The sequence below is a fragment of the Pediculus humanus genome, genomic scaffold (genome assembly GCF_000006295.1).
Source record: "Pediculus humanus corporis 1103172108257 genomic scaffold, whole genome shotgun sequence".
In the NCBI taxonomy this organism is placed as follows: Eukaryota; Metazoa; Arthropoda; class Insecta; order Psocodea; family Pediculidae; genus Pediculus; species Pediculus humanus.
In genome coordinates this window covers 22,703-46,228 of record NW_002987826.1, presented here as the reverse complement: position 1 = coordinate 46,228, position 23,526 = coordinate 22,703, and the positions used below count along the sequence as shown (strand labels likewise).

At 30.9% G+C, this 23,526-nt stretch overlaps 1 protein-coding gene across 1 annotated transcript; it reads left to right on the top strand.

Annotated features, from left to right (window-relative positions):
- Positions 1-1,758: 1,758 nt before the first annotated feature.
- Positions 1,759-23,472, top strand: Phum_PHUM486520 (uncharacterized protein; the record flags this gene model as incomplete). The annotated part of the gene is made up of 14 exons (XM_002430435.1): positions 1,759-1,978; positions 10,974-11,044; positions 14,949-15,180; positions 15,614-15,835; positions 15,909-16,277; positions 17,348-17,972; positions 18,174-18,193; positions 19,053-19,301; positions 19,846-20,264; positions 20,354-20,687; positions 20,779-20,986; positions 21,066-21,253; positions 21,331-21,491; positions 23,026-23,472. Exons 1-14 carry the CDS (start codon positions 1,771-1,773, stop codon positions 23,470-23,472), a joined length of 3,753 nt encoding a protein of 1,250 aa, XP_002430480.1. The 5' UTR covers positions 1,759-1,770.
- Between the last annotated feature and the right edge of the window lie 54 nt (positions 23,473-23,526).

The following is a 23,526-nucleotide window of genomic DNA, read 5'->3' as shown; positions in this document are numbered from 1 at the left end:
ATAAATTTATTGCCTACGTAAAAATAATTTTTTTTTTTTTTATATATTGGCATACCTGCCTGTCTAATATATATAAACACTTGTTTGTGAAGGAAGATTTTTTTTTTTTTTTTACTTTCTGATTGTCCGCCATTACGATATGGGTCAATGACCCTATGGAAAAATGTCATTTCCGGAAAATTAATTTAATTACAGACGCGCGTGAGTAAATTGACCGGGCAAAAAAAAAAGTTATTTAAAAACGTGAAAATATTTTTTAATAACTCTTAATAATAATAATAATAATAATTAATCGACGTCGTCGTCGTGACTATCATCATCATCATCATTATTATCATTATCATTATCATTGTCGTAATGATTGTAATGTTGGGCAAATTAAAATTTGCGAAGCGGAAAAAAACCACCCGGATGAACGGAATTAACAAAAAAAAAAAAGAAAATTTTATTCGAATTTCGATTTAAAAAATTTTTAAAATTGAATGATCGATAATCGATAATCGAACGACAACGATCGATAAATATCGATTTTATCGATGTGTGTGTGTGTGTGACGATAAAATTCGAAAAAAAAAATTCGTTTGCAAATTTGTTGTTGTTGTTGTTCGCGGCGGAGGTTGTTTCGCTCAATTGTTTTAAATTTTAATTTTCTTTACATCCGCCTTGTTTGTTTTTCTAATGTTATTTCATCGTTTGTTCGTTTGTTTGTTTGTTTGTTCAGACGTTAGAAAATGAAAAAAAAATGAAAGTTGAACTTTTTCAACATGTACGTAATATTAATTAAAATTCCAAAACGTTTTAATGAATTATTACAAATAAGGCATTCGATAATTTTTTTTTTTTTTCAAACAAATCGATCGGAAAAGGAAATATTATTATTATTATTTTCCACCATTTTTTTAAAAGATATTATTATTATTAATATCATTTTTGCACGTCATCGATTTGAACTTGATTTTGATGAAAATCGAAAAAAAACAAAAACTAAACCGTGGAGTGACCAACGCATCGACCCGTCGCACCTGATTTTTTATTATTTTTTCGTTTGTTTGTTTGTTCGTTTGTTTGTTTTATTCACAAAAATTTTTATTGCCGTTTTATCGCGTGATTTGTTTTCTTAATATCGAACAAGTAAATTTTTTGTGTTTTTGTTTTAGTGTCGTAGCAAAAAAAAAACTTAAGTTAAACAAACAAACGACGACCAGGTATCGGTAACAAACAAACAATCGCATGCAAGAGACAACCGCAAAAAAATTTAAATAAAAAAAAATTTTCTTTTTTATTATTAAATAGTGGTTTTAAATAGTTTGTTGTTTGTTATTTTTGTGAGGCACGATTCGTGTAATGCGTACCTCAGGGGTGCGGCTTTAAGATTCCGGATCTGGCCTAAAACTAGTAGAGCCGTAAGAAAAAGAGAGAAGAGAGAGAGAGAGAGAGAGAGAGAGAGAGAGAAAGGGAAACCTTGTTGTTTGTACGCCCGAATTTTCATTTTTTCTTTTACATAATATTTTTTTTTTTTGGTTTTCGTGGAAATGGAAAACGTTTTTTTAATTAATTTTTCTTTTTTTTCAGGATTTTGTTTTTGAAAAAGGAAAAAAGAACAAATCGGATAATAAAACAAAATGTCGGAAACTTGAAAAACGGAAAAGTGAATTTTTTTTTTTCGAAAAAAAAAAAAATATATGTGTTCATAAATAAAATTCGAGAAAGAAAAACAAATAACGCCGCGTCGTGCAAATAATAATAATAATAAATTAATTCAAAAAGAAAATGTCACGTGGTTGTTCGAACAACATGTTTTATAGGACGGTTTTTGTTTTGTTTCTGTCGTCGTGTTTTACGTTTGTTCTCTCGCACGTCGCGTTAACGTATCCGCCCGCGAGAAAATACGATTTGGATTTTTTGGATAATTCCAGAACGAAGGGACCATGTGGAATGCCAAAAGGTGAGTTTACTATTATTATTATTATTTATACAAGTAATTATCATTCGATCGAGAGAGAGAGAGAGCGAGAGGGAGAATAATCGATAATTCAATCTTTTTTCTCTCTCTCTTTAATTCGAAATTTTTTGTTATGAGGTCAAAAGGTTAAGTTGATGATTTCGTGGCTCCACCCCCTCTTCTCCCCTCCCCCTCTTTATCGTCGTTTTGTTTCCTTTTTAAATTTCAAAAAGCGATTTTCTACCGGAAGTAGTAAAAAAAAAAAGAAAGAAAATTTTTCGCATAACATATACTATCATTTAAACGAGGAATGTCGATTAAGTCTAATTATTATTATTATTATTATTATTTGTATTTTTTGCTAAGGTATTTGACTTCGTGTACTACCTACCACGACGGAAAAAGAGACGTAATTTGTTTTTAGTCTTCCGGTAATATTTTTAATCACGTGATGTTGTTTTTACAAACGACTCGAAATTTTTTTTTTACTTTTCTATTCTTCGAAATAGTTTTTTTTTTTTTTTTTTATTTCAAAACAAAAAATTAAAACGAAAATAAAAGATTTTATCGTGTCAATAAATTTCAAAAAAAATCTAACTAACTCACGATTTCCGGTTTTTAATTCTAAATCTCAAATCTTTAAAATTAAAAAGAATTTTTTTTTTTTTTTTTTTTTGGAGGTTTTTGTCTGCATCGGTTTAAATTCAAATGTTTAAAGTAAAAAAAAAAAAAAAGAAAGAAAAACGTTGTTGACCTTGAAATAAAATCAAACAACAACAACAACAACCACAAACGATTAAATTTTATTCACAAAAAAAATTTTTGTTTTCAATGTCGATTCATTTCGTATTTTGCAAAAATAATTTTTCATCATTAACTTAACCGATCGAATGGCAAACAATTATTATTATTATTGAAAGTCATCATCATGAGTTATTTAAATGATGATGATGATGATGATGAATTTTCACGTGTCATTATCCACGACTTTTAGTGAAATCATCATAAGCGATCATGATTTTAAATATTACATTAGTATTCATAAGAAGAAGGGAAAAAAAACGTTTAGAGTTTCCAGAAAATTTTTGCTTTGTTTTTTTTTTTTTTTTTTTTTTCACGTGGTTTAACGTGGCAACAGATATTCGGTCGTGTTATTAACATTTCAACTTTCTTTTTTTTATTTTTAATTAAAGGTGCACGGTAGTTGTTAACAAAACAGTCGGTCGAATTTTCGATCGAATCGAACGGTATCGTTGGTAAAATTTTTTTTTTTTTTCTTTTCACTTTACGCACACCTACGCACGTTTTTTTTAAAAAATTAATTAATTAATTAGTGTCGTCACGCATGAAAAAGTGCGTGTGTGACGAAATGTGTGAAAAAAAAAAAAACTTTCTTTTACGGTCAAGAAGTTTTTTTTTTTTTAGCATGGATGCATTTTGTTTTTTTTTTTTTTTTGTTTTGATGTCGTCTTTGTTTCCTGTAAGCAGACGAAATTTTATTACGACGCGCACGCGCACTCTCACCCTTATTAACATAGTTGGGAGAAAAAAATAAATAAGTAAATAAATAATGAGGGAAACCTTGAAATTTTTTGGCAAATTTATAATCCAATTAATTATATATATATTTTTTTTTTAAATTTAAATTAGTGTCTCCCCCTCCCTCTTCCCACTTAAATTTTTCGAAGTTTCGCAATTACTTTGTCGGAAAATGCGTTGGATATTTTTTTTTACGGCCGTCGTTTTAATAGTTTTTCCAAATTTCGTTCAATAAGATTTTCCCATTTAGGTTTTTCTTCCCGACGGAAAATCAGTGACGAGTCAACCTTCGTTTGAATTTTATTAATTTTTTTTACAATAATAATAATAATGATGATAATGAGTAAAACGCAGGCGCGTATCACGACGTATAAACGCGCGTAATTTTCTCGTTAATAATAATAATAATAATAATAATAATAATAATAATAATTTTGAATAAATAATAACAATAAATTTTCGGCAAGGTCGTCGATGCGTACGTAATTAACAATAATAAATAATAACGTAATTAAGGAAAAAATAAAATAAAAAAATTTATGTAAATTTTTTTGTTCTTTTTGGCTAATTACACGTCGAAATAAATGAGGGGAGGAGGGAGGGAGGGGGAAGGTTGGTAAGAGAGGGCGGGAAAGCGACTTTGATTTTTTTGGGAATTTTTTTTTTTTTTTATTGTTTTCAAGTTCAAAAACTGTAAAAAATTACCTTGAATTATTTATAAAAAAATACAAAAAAAAAAAAAAAATTTTCTGTAATGATGACCGACCGTCATCAATACCATCATTATCATCATTATTATTATTATCATCATCATTATCATTAGTCATAAGTCGGTGGTAACTTAAAGAAAATAATTAATTTTTTTTAAAATTTTTTTCGTTTTGAATTTTCTAAGGGGAACTTTGTGAAAACGAAGTTGAAAATTCTTTTTTTCTCTCTCTTTCCACGTTTATTTATTTATTATTTAATTATTTATCTATCTATTTACACGTCAGAATAATAATTAAATTATAAAATTATGACAAAAAAAAAATAAATAAATAAACGGTGAAAGTTAAGCGAAAATCAAAACGAATAAGAAAATTATTATTATTATTATTATTATTCATTTTTTTTCAAACGTGTTCTTCTCTTTTAGATCTATTCAGTTCTTATATAAGTTACCGAACCCGACAGGTTATTATTATTATTATTATTATTGTACCCCAAGGGGGCAAAAGTTGGTGGGGTAACGTAACTTTTCCGAATTTTTACGCGTAAAATTTGATTTTTTTTTTTTTTTTGATTTTTCGGTTACGATTGAATAATTAAAAAAATTTTCACGTGAAAATTTGAATTTTATTCGAAACCGCGTATTTTTCAAATAATGATAATGATAATAATAATAATAGCGTTCGATCGCCTTAAGGCTCGGATTCAATTTTTTCCTTTTTTCCTTTTTTTTTTTTTTTTTTTGTTATTATTACGCGTTGTTACCCTTAAGGGGTTGTTTAAAGTGACCTACCCGTTCACCTTGCGCGTTTTTTTTTTTTTTTTGTTTTCCTCATATTTCTCGTTTGTCGGTTGTTTTGTTGTTGTTGTTGTTGTTGTCGTCGTTGCCAATTTTCGAACTCGTTTTGCAAAATAATAATCATAATAATAATTTGCAAATGTATTTTTTCGTAGTCACGTGTGCGCTCAAAATCGCGTAACGAAATTCGGGGATTAACTACTACGATGACGTCATTTGTTTTTGTTTTCATTCCAGGGTTTTTCGCAGTCGCCATGTTTGTTTGTTTGTTTTTTTTTTTGTTTTCTCATCTCGAACGTTTGTTAAAATAAAAAAAAAAATTATAATTTGATTTAATGAAGTGGATGTGTAATTGTGTGTTGTTGCCACGTCGTAACTTGTCAGCGGGGTCAAAGGTTATTTTATTTTTGACATTTAAACTATTTACGCGTTTTTTTTTTTATAGGTTCGCTAGTATCGTTCGAATTGAAAAAAAAAGTAATAATGATAATAAAATCGACGGTAATTTTTTTTCGTTTTTTTTTTGTTTTGTTCTCTTCTTATGTTTTGTACAATAACACGTGCGTAGTATTATTATTATTATTCCATTTATCATATAAAACTACCGAACAATACCGAATGATACATCGGGGAAAGGTTCGTGACGGTTACGGCCCTGAAAATTTATTTTTTATTTTTTTTTATAACGCTCTTGGAATTTGTAAATGTCACACGAAGCAAAAGCTGAACGCCTTGAAATTTTTCTTTCTTTCTTTCTTTCTTTCTTTTTGTTAATCCCTTAAACATTTTATTACTTTTTATTTAACGAAACGAGTAAAAGTTTTTCTGTTACTATAATCTTCTTCTTCTCTATTATTATTATTATTATTGATATCGCGTGCTTTAAATTTGACAAATACTAATTTAAAAAAAAAATAAAAAAGTAAAAAAGGAGAGTTTGTTGTAAATACGTTTGTTTGTTTGTTTGTTCGTCGATGGATGATTGTTCTCTTTCTCCCTCTCTCGTACTTTAATAAATATTTTTGTTCGTAATAATAAAATAGTTTTTTTTTTTTTTTGTGAAATTGTTTGTTACTTTCGAAATTTCATTTTATGATAATTTCAAAATGGCTACCGACGATATCAACAACAAAAAAATGTTTTTATTTTTTTCTTAAATAATTTTTTTTTTTTTATACGTTAGTCGGAATGAATCGAACACGTGATCGTTTCTTACGTTCAGTCCGTTTATTAATAGTAATAATAATAATAATAATAATAATAATGTTACGTAATGTTTATATATTATTATTATTAGTATTTATTGAATTTGTAACCACTTGTTAAAAAAAAAAAAAAAAAAAAGTTACACATTTGTTACTTTCCTTTTTTTTTATTTCTCTCGTTCGTTCGTAACGTTTTCTATTTGCTTAAGGGCTTTTCTCTCTCTCTCTCTCTCTCTCTTTCTATCTCTATCTATCTCATTTTTTAAATTTCCTTTTTGTTTTTTCCTCTTGATTTCCGTTCGTCTTTTGAAAATTTTCGTTGAGAACGATAATATATTAAGGGTTTCCTCCCTTTTCCGCCATTTTGTTTTTTTTTCACGTCAATTAACGTCAAAAAAATTTTTTTTTTTTTTATTTTCGTTCGGTTTCTACCTCGAAGCTTTAAACGTGAGTAAATAATTGACGGATTTGATTACCGTAAATTAAAAAAATTTAATTTTTTTTTTCTCTTTTCTTTGATAATAATAATAATAATAATAACGGGAAAAAACAAATGATAGATTTTTTTAAAAATCTTTCTCTGTCTATCTCTCTCTCTCTCATTGATCTCTTATTTTATTTTTATGACCGAGTTAACGTGAACTTAACAACAAGGCACGGCCTCGTATCGCTACGTATATATATTTAATTTAAAGAGAAAGTATCATGGCTACTGGTACTGTTAGTAAAATTTACAACAAGTGTCGGGTACTCTCGTCTTGTACCACGTTTAACCGTCTCTCTCTTTTCCCCCCGCTCTCTCTCTCTCTCTAGGTTTTAAATTTTGGGAAATTTTTCATTGCTTGTTAAATGCAAAAAAAAAAATTTATCGAACAATTAATTTTTTCCACCCCCGTAGTCGCAATAATTTATTTTTTTTTTTAAATTTATTTAATTGCGTGACGTTAATTACGACGCATTTTCCCGGAAGATTTAAACGCACGCACGCACGCATGCGTAAATCAGAAATCATGGAAAAAAAAAAAAAAAAAACTATTTGCCAACGAACGGCCATCTTATTCCAGTTTTTCGTTAATTATTATTTTTTACTCGGTTAAAGTCGGTTATGGCTTCCTTTCTCGCTAAACGTTCGCGTTTTGGTCTGATAATTTTTTAACAATGGTTTAAACGGGTGCGGGGGAGGGAGGAGGGAAGGGGGATAGGTAGAACGCGGGGGGCGCGTAATGAAACCCCCTACGGTTTGTTCACGGCTTGGAAAAAAAAAAAAAAAAAGATTTACTGACACTCGTCTGGAGGGGTGACACGCATGCGTATTCATACAATAAACAAAGGAAACGTCCTTTGCGACACCTCATTCATTAATTTCGCCATATTAAAATGGGTCGACTCGAACTGATAATAAGATCGGCGTGACGTTGGCGTGACACTGACGTCATCTAAATCGTCACCGCGAAATAAATTTTTTTTTTATTCGATCCGTTCGAAAGTAATAAAAATAAATAAAAAATATGCGAACGCTTTATGGCTGCTAATCTTAAAAAAAAAAAAAAAATTATTACCGTCGACGATATCGAGGTAATTATAATCGTCGTCACGGTGACGTATTAATATTACGTAACAAAAATAATAATAATGATAATAATAGTTTGTGCAATTTATTTATTTATTTTTATTACGGTGTCGATGTCTTGGATTGTTACAACTTGAATAAAAAAATTTTTTTTTACCTCCATTTTTGGAATTTTTTATTGGAGAGAATCTAAATGATGACGTATGAAAAACGCGCGCGTTCACGCATGTTTTTTTTTGTTTTTGTAATCATTAAAAACTCGGACAAAAAGTAAGAAAGAAAGAAAAGCGATTTTTGATGAAAAGTGTCACTCGTCATTTTTTTTTTTAAATTTCTCATTCACTTTTGGGTGGTCTAGAATTTTTTTTAAAATCGTATTTTCGGTGTTCGGTACTTGGTTATTGGCAAGAAATTAAAAAAAAAAAAAAAAAGCGACAATGTAAGCCAGTAAATCCAGTTCAACGTGGTAGAGAAAGTAACAAAAAAAAAAAAAACTAATTAATATTAAATTCATTAGTTTACGATTTAAAATGAAAATTCAACCCTGAAAAAAAAAAAAATTTTTTTTTAAACTGGTTACAACATGACCGAAACGACGACGACGACCGTTAACGATAAATCAATGATAGTAATTTTTTTTGGAAATTTTCATTTGGGTTCCTGCCACTTTTGATTTTATTGCTCATTGATTGGGTTGGCAACACTTATTACGAATTAGTTTCAAGGTTTTTTCTCTCTCTTTCCCTCGAGGATTTTTTTTTTTTTTTTACGGTTTACTTTGAAATAAATGAATAATAATAATATTAAAAGGAAACAATTTTGTTATTATTCTCTCTCTCTCTCTCTCTCTCTTTCTCTCTTTCTCTCTTTAAAAAAAAATATTTTTAAATTGACAGCCATCTTTTTTTTTTTTTTGCAAATGAGGTTGACGTATCGATCGATCGGTACCGTGTGAAAAAAAGGAATGTACTTTTTTTTTATATTATTATTATTATTATTATCGTCACCGGTAGCAAGTCGATAATTAAAAGTATCGATTTATCGACGACGTCATTTATAATTATTATTATTATTTAAAAAGATTGCGATTGAATAATTCCATATTTTTTTTTAAAATAAAATAATTTATTTTGATTTGATATGTAGCCGGAAGCCATTTTTTCTCGTTTTTTTAGTTTTTTAGTTACTTGTTAAGAAACGAATAAAAATTTGACGTTTTTGAAAGTGACGACAATAAAAGAAGGCGGTGAAATATTTGTCGCTGATATTTTTTTTTTTTGATTTTTTCTCGCGAAAGTTTTCCCCGAGTTCCCCCCCTTTTTTTATGAATGAATTTATGCTTGAATGGTTTTATCCTTATTCTTACCGACGGTGGTTGATTTGCAATTATGGTTTTTTATGCGAATCCCTCCCTCTTCCCCCCCCTCTCCCCCCCCTCTCTCTCTCTCTCTTTCTTCTGCTCCGAACCTGAATTTCGGAATTAAAACAAACAACCACTCATTTAACCACTAAATTCAAATTAAGTATCACACTTGAACGTCCTTTTTTTTTTCTTTCCTATTTTGAAACGAGAAAATGCTAACGATCAAAAGAGAGAGAGAAAGAGTGAGAGAGAGAGAGAGAGAGAGAGAGAGAAAGGTAAAGTTGTGAATTAATTTTCTATGAAAATGCACGAGACGTTCGTTCGTAAAGGATATCGATATAAATTAACGTTGCGAAAAGATTTGTTGTTAAAAATCTAATGAATATTCCAATAAAAAATCCAAGCGGCGGCGATGATGATGATGATGATGATGAAAGAATGTGGAATTTATTCACTCAATAAGCTGCCAGTGATATTTTGCAACAACAACAACCAACAACAAACAAAAACTCCAAAGGCAGGTGAAATAAAAAAAATGGTTGCGTAAAAAAATAAATAACTTACGTGATTGTGAATTTTTTTATTTACTCGACGTAAGAATTTAAGGTACGCCAGGTGTGCGTGCGTAAATCTTTAATTGATTGTTGTTGTTGTTGTCGTTGTCGTTCCTGTCGTTCCTGTTGTTTGTAATGTTGTCGGAAGTTTTTATTTTTGCCATTCTTTCAAGCGCCTGTAAAAATCATAGAAAAAAAAATTTTTTTTTTGTTTTTGTTATGACGAACGTTCTCTCACACAACCTGTCAGGTATCACACTCAAAGGATGAACTTTTTTACCTTTCCATCAGGTTTTCTTTAACGTACCTTTAATAAATTTAATTAATTTCATTCAAACTCAAAAAATAATATAGTAATGATAGGTTTTACGTAAAACCGCACGTGAATTTTTTAACATTACGAAATAGTAATAATAATAATAATAATGTCAATTTTATAATAATAATAATAATAATTGTATTGTAGGTTTTATTAATGCGTTAATTTTAGGTTTGTCAAAAAAAAAAAAAAAAAAAAAATTACGTCGTCGTAAAGGAGTGGCACAAATCATTCAAAAAAAAAAAAATTTGTTTATAATGTAGGTGAAGAAGAGACTCGAGGCGTTTTTCTCGTATCCAAAAATTACAATTAACGAAATTTTTTTTTTTTTTTTTTTTTTACACCTTTATTTGATTGCCAATAAATCGAATCGAATCGAATCGAATCGTGAGTTAGTATCGAATATGTTTGGAAAAGGCAAAAGTTTTCTTTGTTTTTTCCCTTTTCCTCGTCCGAATTTTTTCTTGCGTGGCACATGTCCAAAAACGTGAAATGGATTCTTTGCCAAAAATTTTTTTTTTTTATAATCGATTCATTATTATCATTATTATTATTATTATGATTATTATTATTACGATACAATATCGCCATTTTCGATATTTTTCATTATTTTTTTTTGCAAGGGTTTGAATTATAAAATTTTATTAACTTTATCGAAATTGTCCCTCTCCCCCCCCTTATTGTCGTTGTTGTTGTTGTTAAAAGTTGTCGTTTGCCATTTTTTTAAATGTAAATTTATGCACGTGTTAAAATTTTGTTTGGTTTTTTTGGACACGTGGGCCTCGTCCGATTTTTTTTCCTTAATAACAAACGTTTTAACCTGCCAAAGGTTTGTTTTTACTAAAAATGTCGCGTTAACAACAAATTTATGAAATTTTTATCACGTAAATGAAAAAGTGATACGAAAAAAAGGAAAAATGTTTGTTTGTTTGTAAATTGTAATTTTTTGATTGTTTGTTTGTTTGTTTCAGGGAACATAAAAACGACTCTCCTCGCGGGTTCTACATTTAACGTAACATGGCATTTAGCTTATTCGCACAGGGTGAGTTTCATTTTGTTTTTTTTTCAGTTTTTTTTTTTTTGCCTTTCGCAATACGTTTCATTATCATTATTATTATTAGTAGTAGTTGTAATAATAATAATAATAAATTGGCTTGAAGGATTAAGAAAATATCGACCTTGCCGGAAGTTCGTAGGTCGGTCGGTCGGTTAATATCCGTTCTTCAACGGCTCAAGGTTTATGACAAAATCCATATTTTTTTTTTTTTTTTGTAATATTGGAAATCAATAATAAATATTAATGAGTTTGTTCGCGTTTATCCCGGAGGAGGACATTTTAAATTTAAAAAAAAAAAAAAAAAAAAAAGTGATTGGGTGTATGTCACGCCTTGACGATATGTTTAAAATTCTCGTGCCACGCATTTAAAACGCGCGTTAAATGGGGGAAAGAAAAAAAAATTTACTAATAATAATAATAATAATAAAAATGTTTATATCAATAAAAACTATTATCATTATCATTATTAATGGAATCGTGCGATTTAATTATTTTAATGGGTTTTTTATTTATTTATTTATTTATTTATTTGTTACCAAGTAAGTCGGTCGTTTTATTATTATTATTATTATTTTTTAGTTACTGAATCGTCGCGGGCGTAATAATAATAATAAACGCGAAGCAATTAAAATTTTTTTTTTTTTATAAAATGAAAGAAAAAAAAAAAACCTTGAAAGTTTTCGTATCGAAATAATTAAATTATTATTATTTTTTTTTTTAAATATTCGGACGCGTGCGTTCTTACGCGCGTTTTTCCGTTTAAAAAAATGCAGCGTTGAAAAAAAGGTTCTTAATGATTTTATTACTTCCCCGCCTCCCCTCCTTCCCTCGGGATTTAATTAATTAAATTAAAAAAAGACGGTCGAACAAACACGCGATTGAAAAAGCAAAGTCGCGGAACTCGCGACTGCACAAGAATGCGGGTTTTTTTATTATTATTATTATTATTATTATTATTATTATTATTTAATAATAAAATTACGTAATCGCGTTTAAATTTTAATATTGGAAAAAAAAGTGTTTGTTGTGCGTGTGTTTGTGCGTGTATGTGTGCGTGTTTGTTGTAGTCAACCACCGCGGAAACTTTCTCTCTTTTTTTTTTCTTACAAATTTAAATTTCCCTGGCGGAAAAAAATTTATTATTATTATTATTATTATTATTGCGACAGCTTCGGCAGGACCGTATCTGTCTAATTTTTTTTTTTCGTACGAAACGATTTTCACTATTTGAATAGTATCTTTTTTTTTTTTTTTAACGTACCCTTTTTTTAAAACAGCTTCCGCATCATTATTATTATTATTTTATTAATTCATTTGTAAACGTTAAATTTTAAATTAAATTAAATAACGAACGTTAATTATTAATCAATTCGAAGGCAATTTTTAATTTTTCTAGTTCCACGAGCCACTCCTTAATTTATTATAATTTTTTACCTCGTCAATAAAATTTAAAAAAAAAAAAAATTGATTAATTAACGAAATTATTATTATTATTATTATTATTTTTCCCCCCGCGATTGCGACGAAGTAAAATATTATTATTATTATTATAATATGACGTAGAAAAATTCCGTTACTTTAAAAACTCATTTCCGGTTTTTTTTTTTTTTTTAAATATAAATTAAACTTTCGATTGCGATGAGCGTGAAAAATTAATTCTCTCTCTCTCGTTCTTATAAAAGTAAATAATATATTTTTTTTATAAATAATTTTACAAGTGTTGCCAACTACTGCATTATTAATTACCTACTCGTTTAATACGCTACAATAACTACAATCGATTCTACTACTACCACTACTATTACTACTACTACTCTCGATTTATTGATTGCACATGAGAAAGTTTTTCCAACCCGTATATTTAATGAATTATAATGTGCAGTTTGTTAACATCAAATGCTACTACAAAATACTACTACCACCACTACTACTACTACTACTACTACTACTTCCACTACTACTAATTTAGTGCGATTGTGATGTTGTATTAATTAATAATAATAACTGTATGCGAATTACTTTTAAAATGAAAAATGCGTAAATAATTTTTCAGTAGTCACGTGTGTGGTAAATTGGCACGCAACCGTCAATTATTTTAATTATAATTTATTGATCGAATCCAATCGATTGAGTAATAATCATTTTTTTAATTAATTAATTTTTTTTTAATTTAATAAGTTTGTGTCGTCGTCCGTTAAAAAAAAAAATGAGTTGTTTTCAATATGGATGAATGTATGAAATACGTCACGAAATTGAATTTTGAAGTAGTTAAAAAACTTTATGCGAGTATTGATTATGTGATTGATTGAAAATGACGATTCGATCTATCGATAAATCAAAAAAAAAAAACGAGTTTTTCCAAAAAATATTATTATTTCCCCTCCCCCCTGTCCCCCCCCCCCGAATATTTTTTTATGGTTTTTTTTGTTGTCCTTCGGCTGAATAAAATAATCGGTCGCGGTTTTTTGTTTTTTTTTTTTCCTCATTTTTTTTTTTAACGAAAGGCAATAATTTAATAAATTCGTCTTGTTGTCGTCGCCATTTTGTTTAACTATATCATTTCAAAATAAATTTTTTTTTTTTTTTAAAATTAATATTTATATCGTGTGCGAAAGAGTTTTTGTTATTGTCGCTCTCGCGCGCGCGCGCTCTTGCGGAGAAATTTTTTTTTTTTTCGTTGGCACTACCGTTAAATTTAAAAAAAAAAAACGGTTACGTGACGATCGAGGAAGAAAAAAAAAAAACGAATTCGTCCATCGAACACGTAATTATTTTTATAAGTTAATTATTATTATTATTTTAAAAAAAAAAATGTCGATCGATATAATTTAAATAATAATATTTTGCGACTTAGATTGCTATACGTCATCGTTACGTCATAAATTAAATATATATATATATATTAATTTAAAATTAAGATTTTAAAATGACCCAAATGATAATAATAATAATAATAAAAATCCATTAAAGTGACATAATTTTCTCTCTCTCTCTTTATCTAGGCGATGATTTTAATTCGAGTTTTTTTTTTTTTTTTTTTTCTATAAATTAAAATATATATATAATGAAAAGTACGCGTTTTTACACGCACGCACGCACACGCACATTGAGTAAAAAACCCGTATAAATGTCGGTTAATGATTTATGGTGATAACAGAATTAGAAGAAAAAGTTAATAGTGATACACTTTCCTCGAGACCTTAGAGGTATTAAAATGACATAATAATAATAATAATAATAATAATAATTATCAAAAAAAAATATTTAAAATATTAAGAAACGAACGTGGCTAAGATCAAAACCACCTGATTCTTTTATTATTATTATTATTATTATTATTATTATTAAATTTGTTTTTTTTTTTTTTTTTAAAAAAAAACTTGTGCTAAATTTTGTTTGGTGCCTAAAAAAAAGGGAAAGTTAATTCTTAGGTTAATTCATTACTATTCGGTGTTTGTTTGATATCAAAAAAAATTATTACGAAACTTTAAAATTCATTTATAATAATAATAATAATAATAATAATAATAATAATAATAATAATAATAATAATAATAATAATAATAATAATAATAATAATGAGAAAAATTAAATTTTTTTTTTATTTATTTATCCTAAAGCGATTATTATTATTATTATTATTATTATTATTTTCACTTCCTTATTTTCATTTCGACAGAATCGACAACCTAAACAACGAAAAAAGATTGATCGTAATTTACACCTTCTTCCTCCTCACGCGCGCGCGCACTTCCACCTAGCGGTCATTACGTAAAATAAAATTTTTTATTTCCGGTTTAACCCCCCCTCCCTCAATATATCCGTCCGTTTTTTTCCGTTGGGAAAAAAAAATGATTTCATCACGATTTTTTTTTTTTTTTTTTTACAGGGAGGTTACAAACTTCAGGTGTTGGATAGTTTGGAAAGGCCCGTACTCGATTTGACACCGGTAACATCAGATTCTGAATTTGTTAAAACCGACGTGACGGCTCAATCGTATCAGGTACAATTGCCACCTGATTTTTTTTGCGAAGACTGCACGATAAGACTTTTGAGACAAGCTAGCGAATGGTCGAGCGGTTATAGGTTTTGGTCGTGTGCTGATGTCGATATAAAACCAGGTACGTAAATAATTAACGTTTTTTATTTTAGGTTAAAGACACGCGGCTTGCGTGTGTGCACGTGCACGCGCACGCGTGATCATTTCGAAAAACGTTTTTTTTTTTTTTTATAAAACCATAGAATACTTTAAACGGATTTAATTAAATGTATAATTAGTATTTTTTTTTTTTTATAAATTGTGTTGAAAATAAATTAGAAAGTTTAAATATTTTGTTGGATAAATTATTTTTTAACGTTGTGAATAATTAAAAATGGCGGCGGCGGCGGCGAAATAACGTTTTTTTTTAATTTTACGTGCGAAAGGACAAGTGAGAGTGTTTAGTACTAAATTATTACCATCGATAAGTTTTTTTTTTAAATTTAGTTTTTAAAAAAATGAATAAATGCGATATTATTATTATTATTATTATCATGAAGGGCATGTAATTTCAGCTAATAAATTCAAAGAAAACTGCAGCGGTCACGGAAGGCACATGCTTAACAAATGTCGTTGCGATAGATTGTATTACGGTCCAAGGTGTCAATACAGAGATGAATGTATCGGAGATGGAGATTGCGGTGACAGAGGAAAATGCGTGGATGTCGAAGCGACGACGGCACCTAGAAAGCAATGCTATTGTGAATTGGGATGGTTCGGACCAGCCTGCACGAAAAGTATGTATTAATTGTTGAAATGTAAAAATCATCGAAAATTCTACGAGAAATTTTTTTTTTTTTTTTTTTGCAGGGTCCCCTATAAAATCCATCGATATCGATTTCGATTTGTATACGAAAAGAGATTTAAGCGATAGATTCACGTTGTACTGGAGAATTCTCAAAGAAGAAAAAGAAATCGAAGTTGCCATGGTTGTGAAAGGTACGAGTTACGCAGCCATCGGTTGGAGACCGCGATCCTTGACTCCGGAATGTAAAAACTTTCCGGAAATAATTGATAAAAATGACAAAGTCAAACAAGACGTGATAACGGTTTCGAGCGAGCCGACGGCAGAAGGAGAACCCAAATCCGAACCTGAACCGAAAGGTAGTCCGGAACCTACGAGCGAACCTGAACCCACGACGACGACTACAACGACCGCAAAATCCGCGTTCAGAAATCGTTTTAAACCTCGTCAAAAATCCGTATCTTCGAGAGCGGCCAAAGTTGATCCACCTAATAAAGAAGAAGCCGTGGAAACGAGCGTATCCTATAGAGTGACTGCATCCAGAGGGAAAAGACAAGCCGAAGAAGAACCAAAACCCGAGCCGACGTCTCAAGGTAAGATGATGTGTTAATAATAAAAAAGTCAATTTAACGCTCTCTTTAACATCTGATGCTCGTAAATAATTTTTCGTTCTCTCGTCAAGCATGACTGAGGCCTTGTAAAAAGCAAAAAAAAAAAATTATTTTTTTTTTTATTTTCGATGCTGAAAAGTTGTCAGCACTTCTTTTTAACTCCATCTCGATTAATTAAACTGGAATAAAATTGACTTTCGATTTTCTCTCTCTCTATCTCTCTCTCTCTCTCCCCCGCGAAACACTATTAGAACATTATCGAAAACGTAGTAGTAAATATTTTTTTAAAAAATTATATATACGTAACGTTCGTTGTACGTTGTAGTTTTTATCTTCTTCCGGTTTAAGTTTGTAACATATCGAGATATTATGTATATTATAGTATTAAATGCATGGGTATCGTTCGGTTAATAACACATATAAAACCGCCATAGATTTGTATAAAAAAGTTAAAGAGAGAAAGAAAGAGAGAGTGAGAGAGAGAGATTATTGTTTGCCTTATGCACTGCTGAAAGAATGTCAATTTATTTCCGGTTAAAAAAAAATCATGAAATTTTTTCGTATTCCCGTTATCAAATATCGTTTCTTATACTAAATTACCGGGGAAAAAATTTTTTTGAGTAAAAAATACGGATTCAATTGTAAATTAATATTCCTCATATTGTAATTTTTTTTTTATACAGTTCTTTTGGTGATTGGTACTTTTTCAATAAAAAACACTTTTTGCACATTTATTTTATTAGGGAAAAAAGAAGATGAATCAAGAGGGGAGCCTAAAAGTGAACCAGAACCCACAGCAGTACCCGAACCCACAGCTGAACCAAAACCCGAACCTAAAGCCGAACCCGAACCTAAAGCCGAACCGGAACCTAAAGCCGAACCCGAACCTAAAGCTGAACCTGAACCTAAAGCAGAGCCCGAACCTAAAGCTGAACCCGAACCTAAAGCCGAGCCTGAGCCGGCTGCAGAGCCTGAACCCAAAGCCGAACCAGAACCTAAAGCTGAGCCGGAACCTAAAGCCGAACCAGAACCTAAAGCAGAGCCGGAACCTAAAGCCGAACCAGAACCTAAAGCAGAGCCCGAACCTAAAGCTGAACCAGAACCTAAAGCTGAGCCCGAACCTAAGGCTGAGCCAGAGCCGGCTGCAGAGCCTGAACCCAAAGCCGAACCAGAACCTAAAGCCGAACCAGAACCCAAAGCCGAGCCTGAACCTAAAGCTGAACCTGAACCGAAAGCCGAACCGGAACCCAAAGCCGAGCCCGAACCTAAAGCCGAGCCCGAGCCATCCGCGGAACCAGAACCAAAATCCGAACCCGAACCGAAATCAGAACCGGAACCAAAATCCGAGCCCGAGCCAAAATCCGAACCAGAACCTAAATCAGAACCTGAGCCTAAGTCGGAGCCCGAGCCCAAATCTAAACCTAAAATCGAGAATGAGTCCGCAACTAAACAAAAAGAAGGTAAATCCACGGGTACGTATTTTCGTATTTTAACAAACAACAACAACAACCCATACAAGTACTGGTCTACTACTACTTTAACTACGTATTTAAAAACAATAGGAAGCGCGCTAAGGATTTTTTTTTTTCTTCTTCTTACACGTACCTTTAGGCAACACAAACAACCGCAATTTTACTATTATTATTATTATTATTATCAATTCCACTTTGATGATTATTGATGTTTTCGAATAATAATAATAATAATTCATTTGTCCAGTGAAAGTTTGGATAAGTCAAGTGTAAAACTCCATGCATTGTTTGTTTACATGCCACGAAAGTTCCAAAAAAAAAAAAATTTTTGCACGTCATTTTCTCGTAAGAAAAAAACATTTTCTATGTGATTCACGTTTGTTGTACAAAAAAAAAAAAAAATTACATTGAAAAGAGCCTGGAGGTGAATTTTCAAAAAAAAAAAAGTGAAGTGATGTGTTCTTCCAAGGTAATAATAAAATAAAACTAATTCCTCACATACACCCGTGAGAAAATTTTATCAGTGAAAGAAGATTTTTATAATCATTCATTATTTATTCTTCTCTCTTTTCTCTCATCTTTCCTCCCATCTTCTCTCTCTCTCTTTCTCTCATTCGTTTGCGAAACGTAATCACTCACTCTTTCACACGCACGTACGTACGTACGTATATATGCGTGTAATTGTGTAAAATAATTTTTTTCTTTTGTACGGTTGTTTTATGTTTGCCTAATAAAAATCGTGTAAAGTCATAACGCACTCCCCGCGCACGCGCACTCACGCACACACACACGCACACACTTTTTGTTTTAAACGTAGTATTTGAACAACGCATGGACGATATTAATTAAAAATTATTATTATTATTATATATAATTAGTGACCTTGGATAATAATCACACCGAAACGTTATAGTTTAAAAGAGTTTGTCCTGATTAAAAGACAAGAACAAAACCTGATAAAAGGTCATCAACATTCCCATTTTTTTTTTTTTTTATCGATACGAATACGCACACGCACACGACGGAGGGGGTCAATATTAGATAGAATAAGGAAATTTTTTTTTTTTTCCTTTGTCGAATCATTTTCTTCCTTTTTTGATGACCTTTGATTTAAATTTTCCAACAGCAACCGAAGATAAACAACAATACGTTCTTAATCCATACACTCCACGTCACGATTTCAATCCGATGGATTGCACGGATATCGTCATAGGTATGGCAAGAGGAAACATAAGCAGAATATGGGATTATTACACGAGAGATAGATCCACTCCTAGATTGGACACATTCTGGGGAGGTAAAAACGATTTGACGGGTGCCATGGGATACGAAAGGAACAACACGACCGTCATAGTGTTCAGAAAACGTCTCGCAGGTATGCACGCATCATAATCCTTTCCGTTCGATTAATATTATTATTATTATTTTGTACATGTTAAACCACCTTCGTTAATGTTTTTTTTAATATAAAAATAATAATAATAATAATAATAATAATAATAATAATAATAATAATAATAATAATAATAATAATAATAATAAATACCGAGCGTTAAAAAAAACAGTGAAAGCCAAGGCCGGGTTATGGATTATTAAGAAAAAAAAAAAAAAAACCGAGCCCAATAATTCTGGAACCGGATTAACTGGATTCCGAAGAATTACAAAATAATTTTTTTTTTTTTTTTTTTTTATCTTATTGATGATTTATTTATTAAAATTTTTTTTATTTTCAATTATTTTATGTAATTGAAAATAAAAAAAATAATCGCGCACGCGCACGAGAATTAAAATGTATTATTATTATTATTGCGTTCTACGTCACGACGACGCTAAAAAAAGAAATTTTCCGCACATCCGAACGATTTTTATTGCGTTTTTCAATGATGATGATGATGATGATGATTAATGATTGATTTCAGCTGAAGAACCGACGGATCATTCCATAGAAAAGGATTTGATGCACGTGATATGGGCGAGAGGACAGGAAATAGGAGAATACAATCACGTGCCTAAATCCGGTTTGGAAAAGGATAAAGCTTCCGTTCCGTTGTTTTACAAACCTGACGAATTAAAATATCACGGTCACGGAGATCAAAGAGGATTTTTAAATCTAAATTTTTACGAAGAAGATAAAAAATCAGAGGAGAGAGAACCGGATGAACCCATTTATTGCGGGGGCTCTTGGAAAACTCCGAAAAGTTGCAGTCCGAAAAAACACGATTGCGAATATTATGCCAAATGGGAATATTTTTCAAGGAAAGACGAAATAAAATTTACAATCGAAACAACTCACACGAATACCTGGACGGGTATCGGATTTTCCGACGATCAAAAAATGGTTTGTTAATTTTTTTTTCTTTTTTTTTTTCGTGAGAAGGTTTCTTCCGTTAAAAATGTTTTTTTTTTTATTCTGTTGTCGTCGTCCAGTTGCAAACGGATGCGATTTTAGGTTGGGTCGAAAAGAACGGTCGTCCCTTTTTGATGGATACTTGGATACACGATTACAACACTCCACTCGTGGATACTCAAAGCATTTACAACACGACCGGAAGATTCGTCGACGGTGCGACCATATTGTCGTTCGTGAGAAAAAGAATAACGAACGATCCGAAAGACATACAATTCACAAACGACAAATGTTTCTTTTTTCAATTTCCGGTCAAGGGTGGATTTTTCAACGCGGTTAATAAGAAAATCAAAAGGCACGAACACGTACCGGTCATATCATCCGAAAGGATTTGCATCAAACCCTGCGATTTCGGTGAGTTTCGAAATACCAGGAAATGATAAATCCCGGGAGATTATTTTTAAAAAAAATTTTTTTTCTACATGTCTCTGACGTCACATTTCAGATAATGAAATTATGTTGACCACTCCTGCTCCACCTCGGCTTTTCTACAATTTGCAAGTTAAGCTCGTCAACCTTGGTGAAAATTTTAAAATTCCACCTCCTGGTACTTCTGATTTTGATACGCTGTCAAATCAAATTGGTAACAATTTCGAAGGGATTTTAGGCAACGTGCCCGGATTTCATAAGATTGAAGTCAACGACCTGACAGAGTGAGTGGTCGCACATAATCGCAAAACAAAAAAAAAATATCATTAATAATAATAATAATAATAATAAAATTGATTGCAGTGACGAAGGTAACGTCGTTGCCAAAATGAACGTCGTTCTCGATAAGGCCATGTACGAAAAAGGAAGAGCTTTGAAAAACGATGAAAAAACCGTTAAAAGAGCCATAGAAGAAACCGTGATCACGGGTCAAGTGGGTGCTCTAAACGTTGATCCAAATTATCTCGTTTTCGAACCTCAATCCCGTAAGTGTCGATCCCCCTCCCTCCCCCCAAACAAAAAATAACACGACAAACAAAATTTAATTTTTTTTCTTTTTTTTTTTCAGTGACGTCATCGATTCCAGTGACGGAATCCGATTCGCAATGGTTTTCAATGACGAAATTATACATCGTCATAGGTTGCATAATCGCACTCGTCGTGATAGCATTCATACAAGCAGTTTGCACGATATACAAAACAGTGAGAAATTCTTCGTCCAATCACAAGGTGAGCTATCATATCATATCATTTCCATCTTACATTTATTTAGTTATTTATAAATTTTTTTTGCTACAAATCGGTTGGTAATTCTGTTTTTTATTTAAGAATGAGGATTCGTTAAAATCGCGAAAAAAAAAACAGAATTGCCAACCGTAAAAAAAAAAAAAAAAAATCAATTAATGAGATAAAACAGAGAGACGGCGTAAAGTTATAGAAATAATAATTGGCTTAACTGTAGAGTAGTTTCTTGATGTATCTATCTATAAAGAAATTTGTCTAACCTCCTATATATTATATATATATATATATTGTCACGTTTTGTCACTTACCACCGACAGATGTCAGGGTTGATGCGTCACGCATGTATACGCGTTTAATGCGTGAATTGTATATTTACCAACCGTAAAAAAAAAAAAAAATTGTGGATGGTGATTAAAAAAGGTGGAGAGATTTTTGTCTCGATAGGGGTAGAAAAAAGAGGGAAAGAAATCGATAAACGTCATCAATGTAGTTAATAATAATAATAATTGCTTTACGCTAGAAAAAAAAAAAAATTTAAATTTAAATTTAAATTAATTTTGTATGTTTGAGTCTAATTACGATCGTTCGGATATTTATTATTGATCCATTTAGAGGGTGTACGCGTTACCACTCGGAACGCAAAGTCAATATCATTCTAACGGGGTTCAACAGTGGGGTCACAACCGAACCGTTTACGGTCCAGGACCGGCTCCAAACAGCTGGACTCAGTGGTAGAAAAAATAATAATAATAATAATAAAAATATAAAAAAGAAAGGCCGTTCAGTGAGGGGTGAGCGTCATAATATTTGTGACATCATCATCATACGTCATCATCCTCATCGTCATCCTCATCGTCATCGTCATCATCGTAATAATAATAATAGTAATTATCATTATAATCATCATCATCATCATCATCATCGTAATAAGCATAATAACCCAAAAATTTTGTGTTTTTATTTTTTATTTTATTTTAATCGATTAATCAATTTTTCTCTTTTCTTTTTTCTTCTTTTCGTTTTTTTTTTTCTCGTTTCCTGTCGTCTGTTTCTCTTATCATGCTTGTGTCACGTGGTTTTTGTTTTTTTTTTTTTGATAATTGGTAATTGATTTTGTGGGAACAGGTTGAGGATATTAATAATATATATATCACAGAAAGAAAATGGTTTTTTTTTTTTTTATAAAGTTGGTAGTAGTGAGTTGAATGAAAAAGGTTTTTAATTAGGTTTGGTTTTTCTGTTTTGTACATAAACAATACTTCCGGCTGTATATTTTGCTGTTTGTTACGGTTTGTTGTTGTTTTTTTTAAACGAAGGGGTCAAAGGGTAAGTAAATTTTTTTTAAAGTAACAACGTTTTAGTACCGTTTTCTATTCTTTTGTTTAAAAATTTATTATTATTATTATTATCATTATCATTAATAAAAGCATGATGAGTTTATATAAAATAAAAAAAAAAGCAGAAGAAGAAAAAATTGAAAATTTGTCCATTTTTTTTTTTTTTTTTTCTTATATTTCAGGAACAACTCATACCAAATTCAGCATGGAAAGATTATTCGGCCGCAAATACGAATTACGCGTTCGAAGCATACGAATCCGAAGAGAAAATAACAACCGGAAAAGGAGGAGGAGGCGTGGGCGGCGGAAACATTCCCATGTCGACGAGACCTAATCCCCCATCCGGTCCACCCCCGAAAGTTCCGACAATGCATCATCACAATAACGGTTACGGTGATTCGAAATCATTGCAAAGACCCAGAGGTGGAGGTGGATACACTCTTAACATGGCACCGGAAAGGAGTACTTATTCCCTTCCGAGAACCACACACGCTCCGGCTCAATATCCTGGATACTACACTCATCGTCCCCACAGCGAACTCCAACCCGATTTTTATTTCATGCCTTCCCAAAGGAAATATTCCGGCGAAGTCGTGAGAGTTTACGTCGATTACAACAATAAGAAATAAAAACGAAATGAATCGGGTACGAGAGAACAAAAAGAGAGAAAGAAGTCAGTGGCG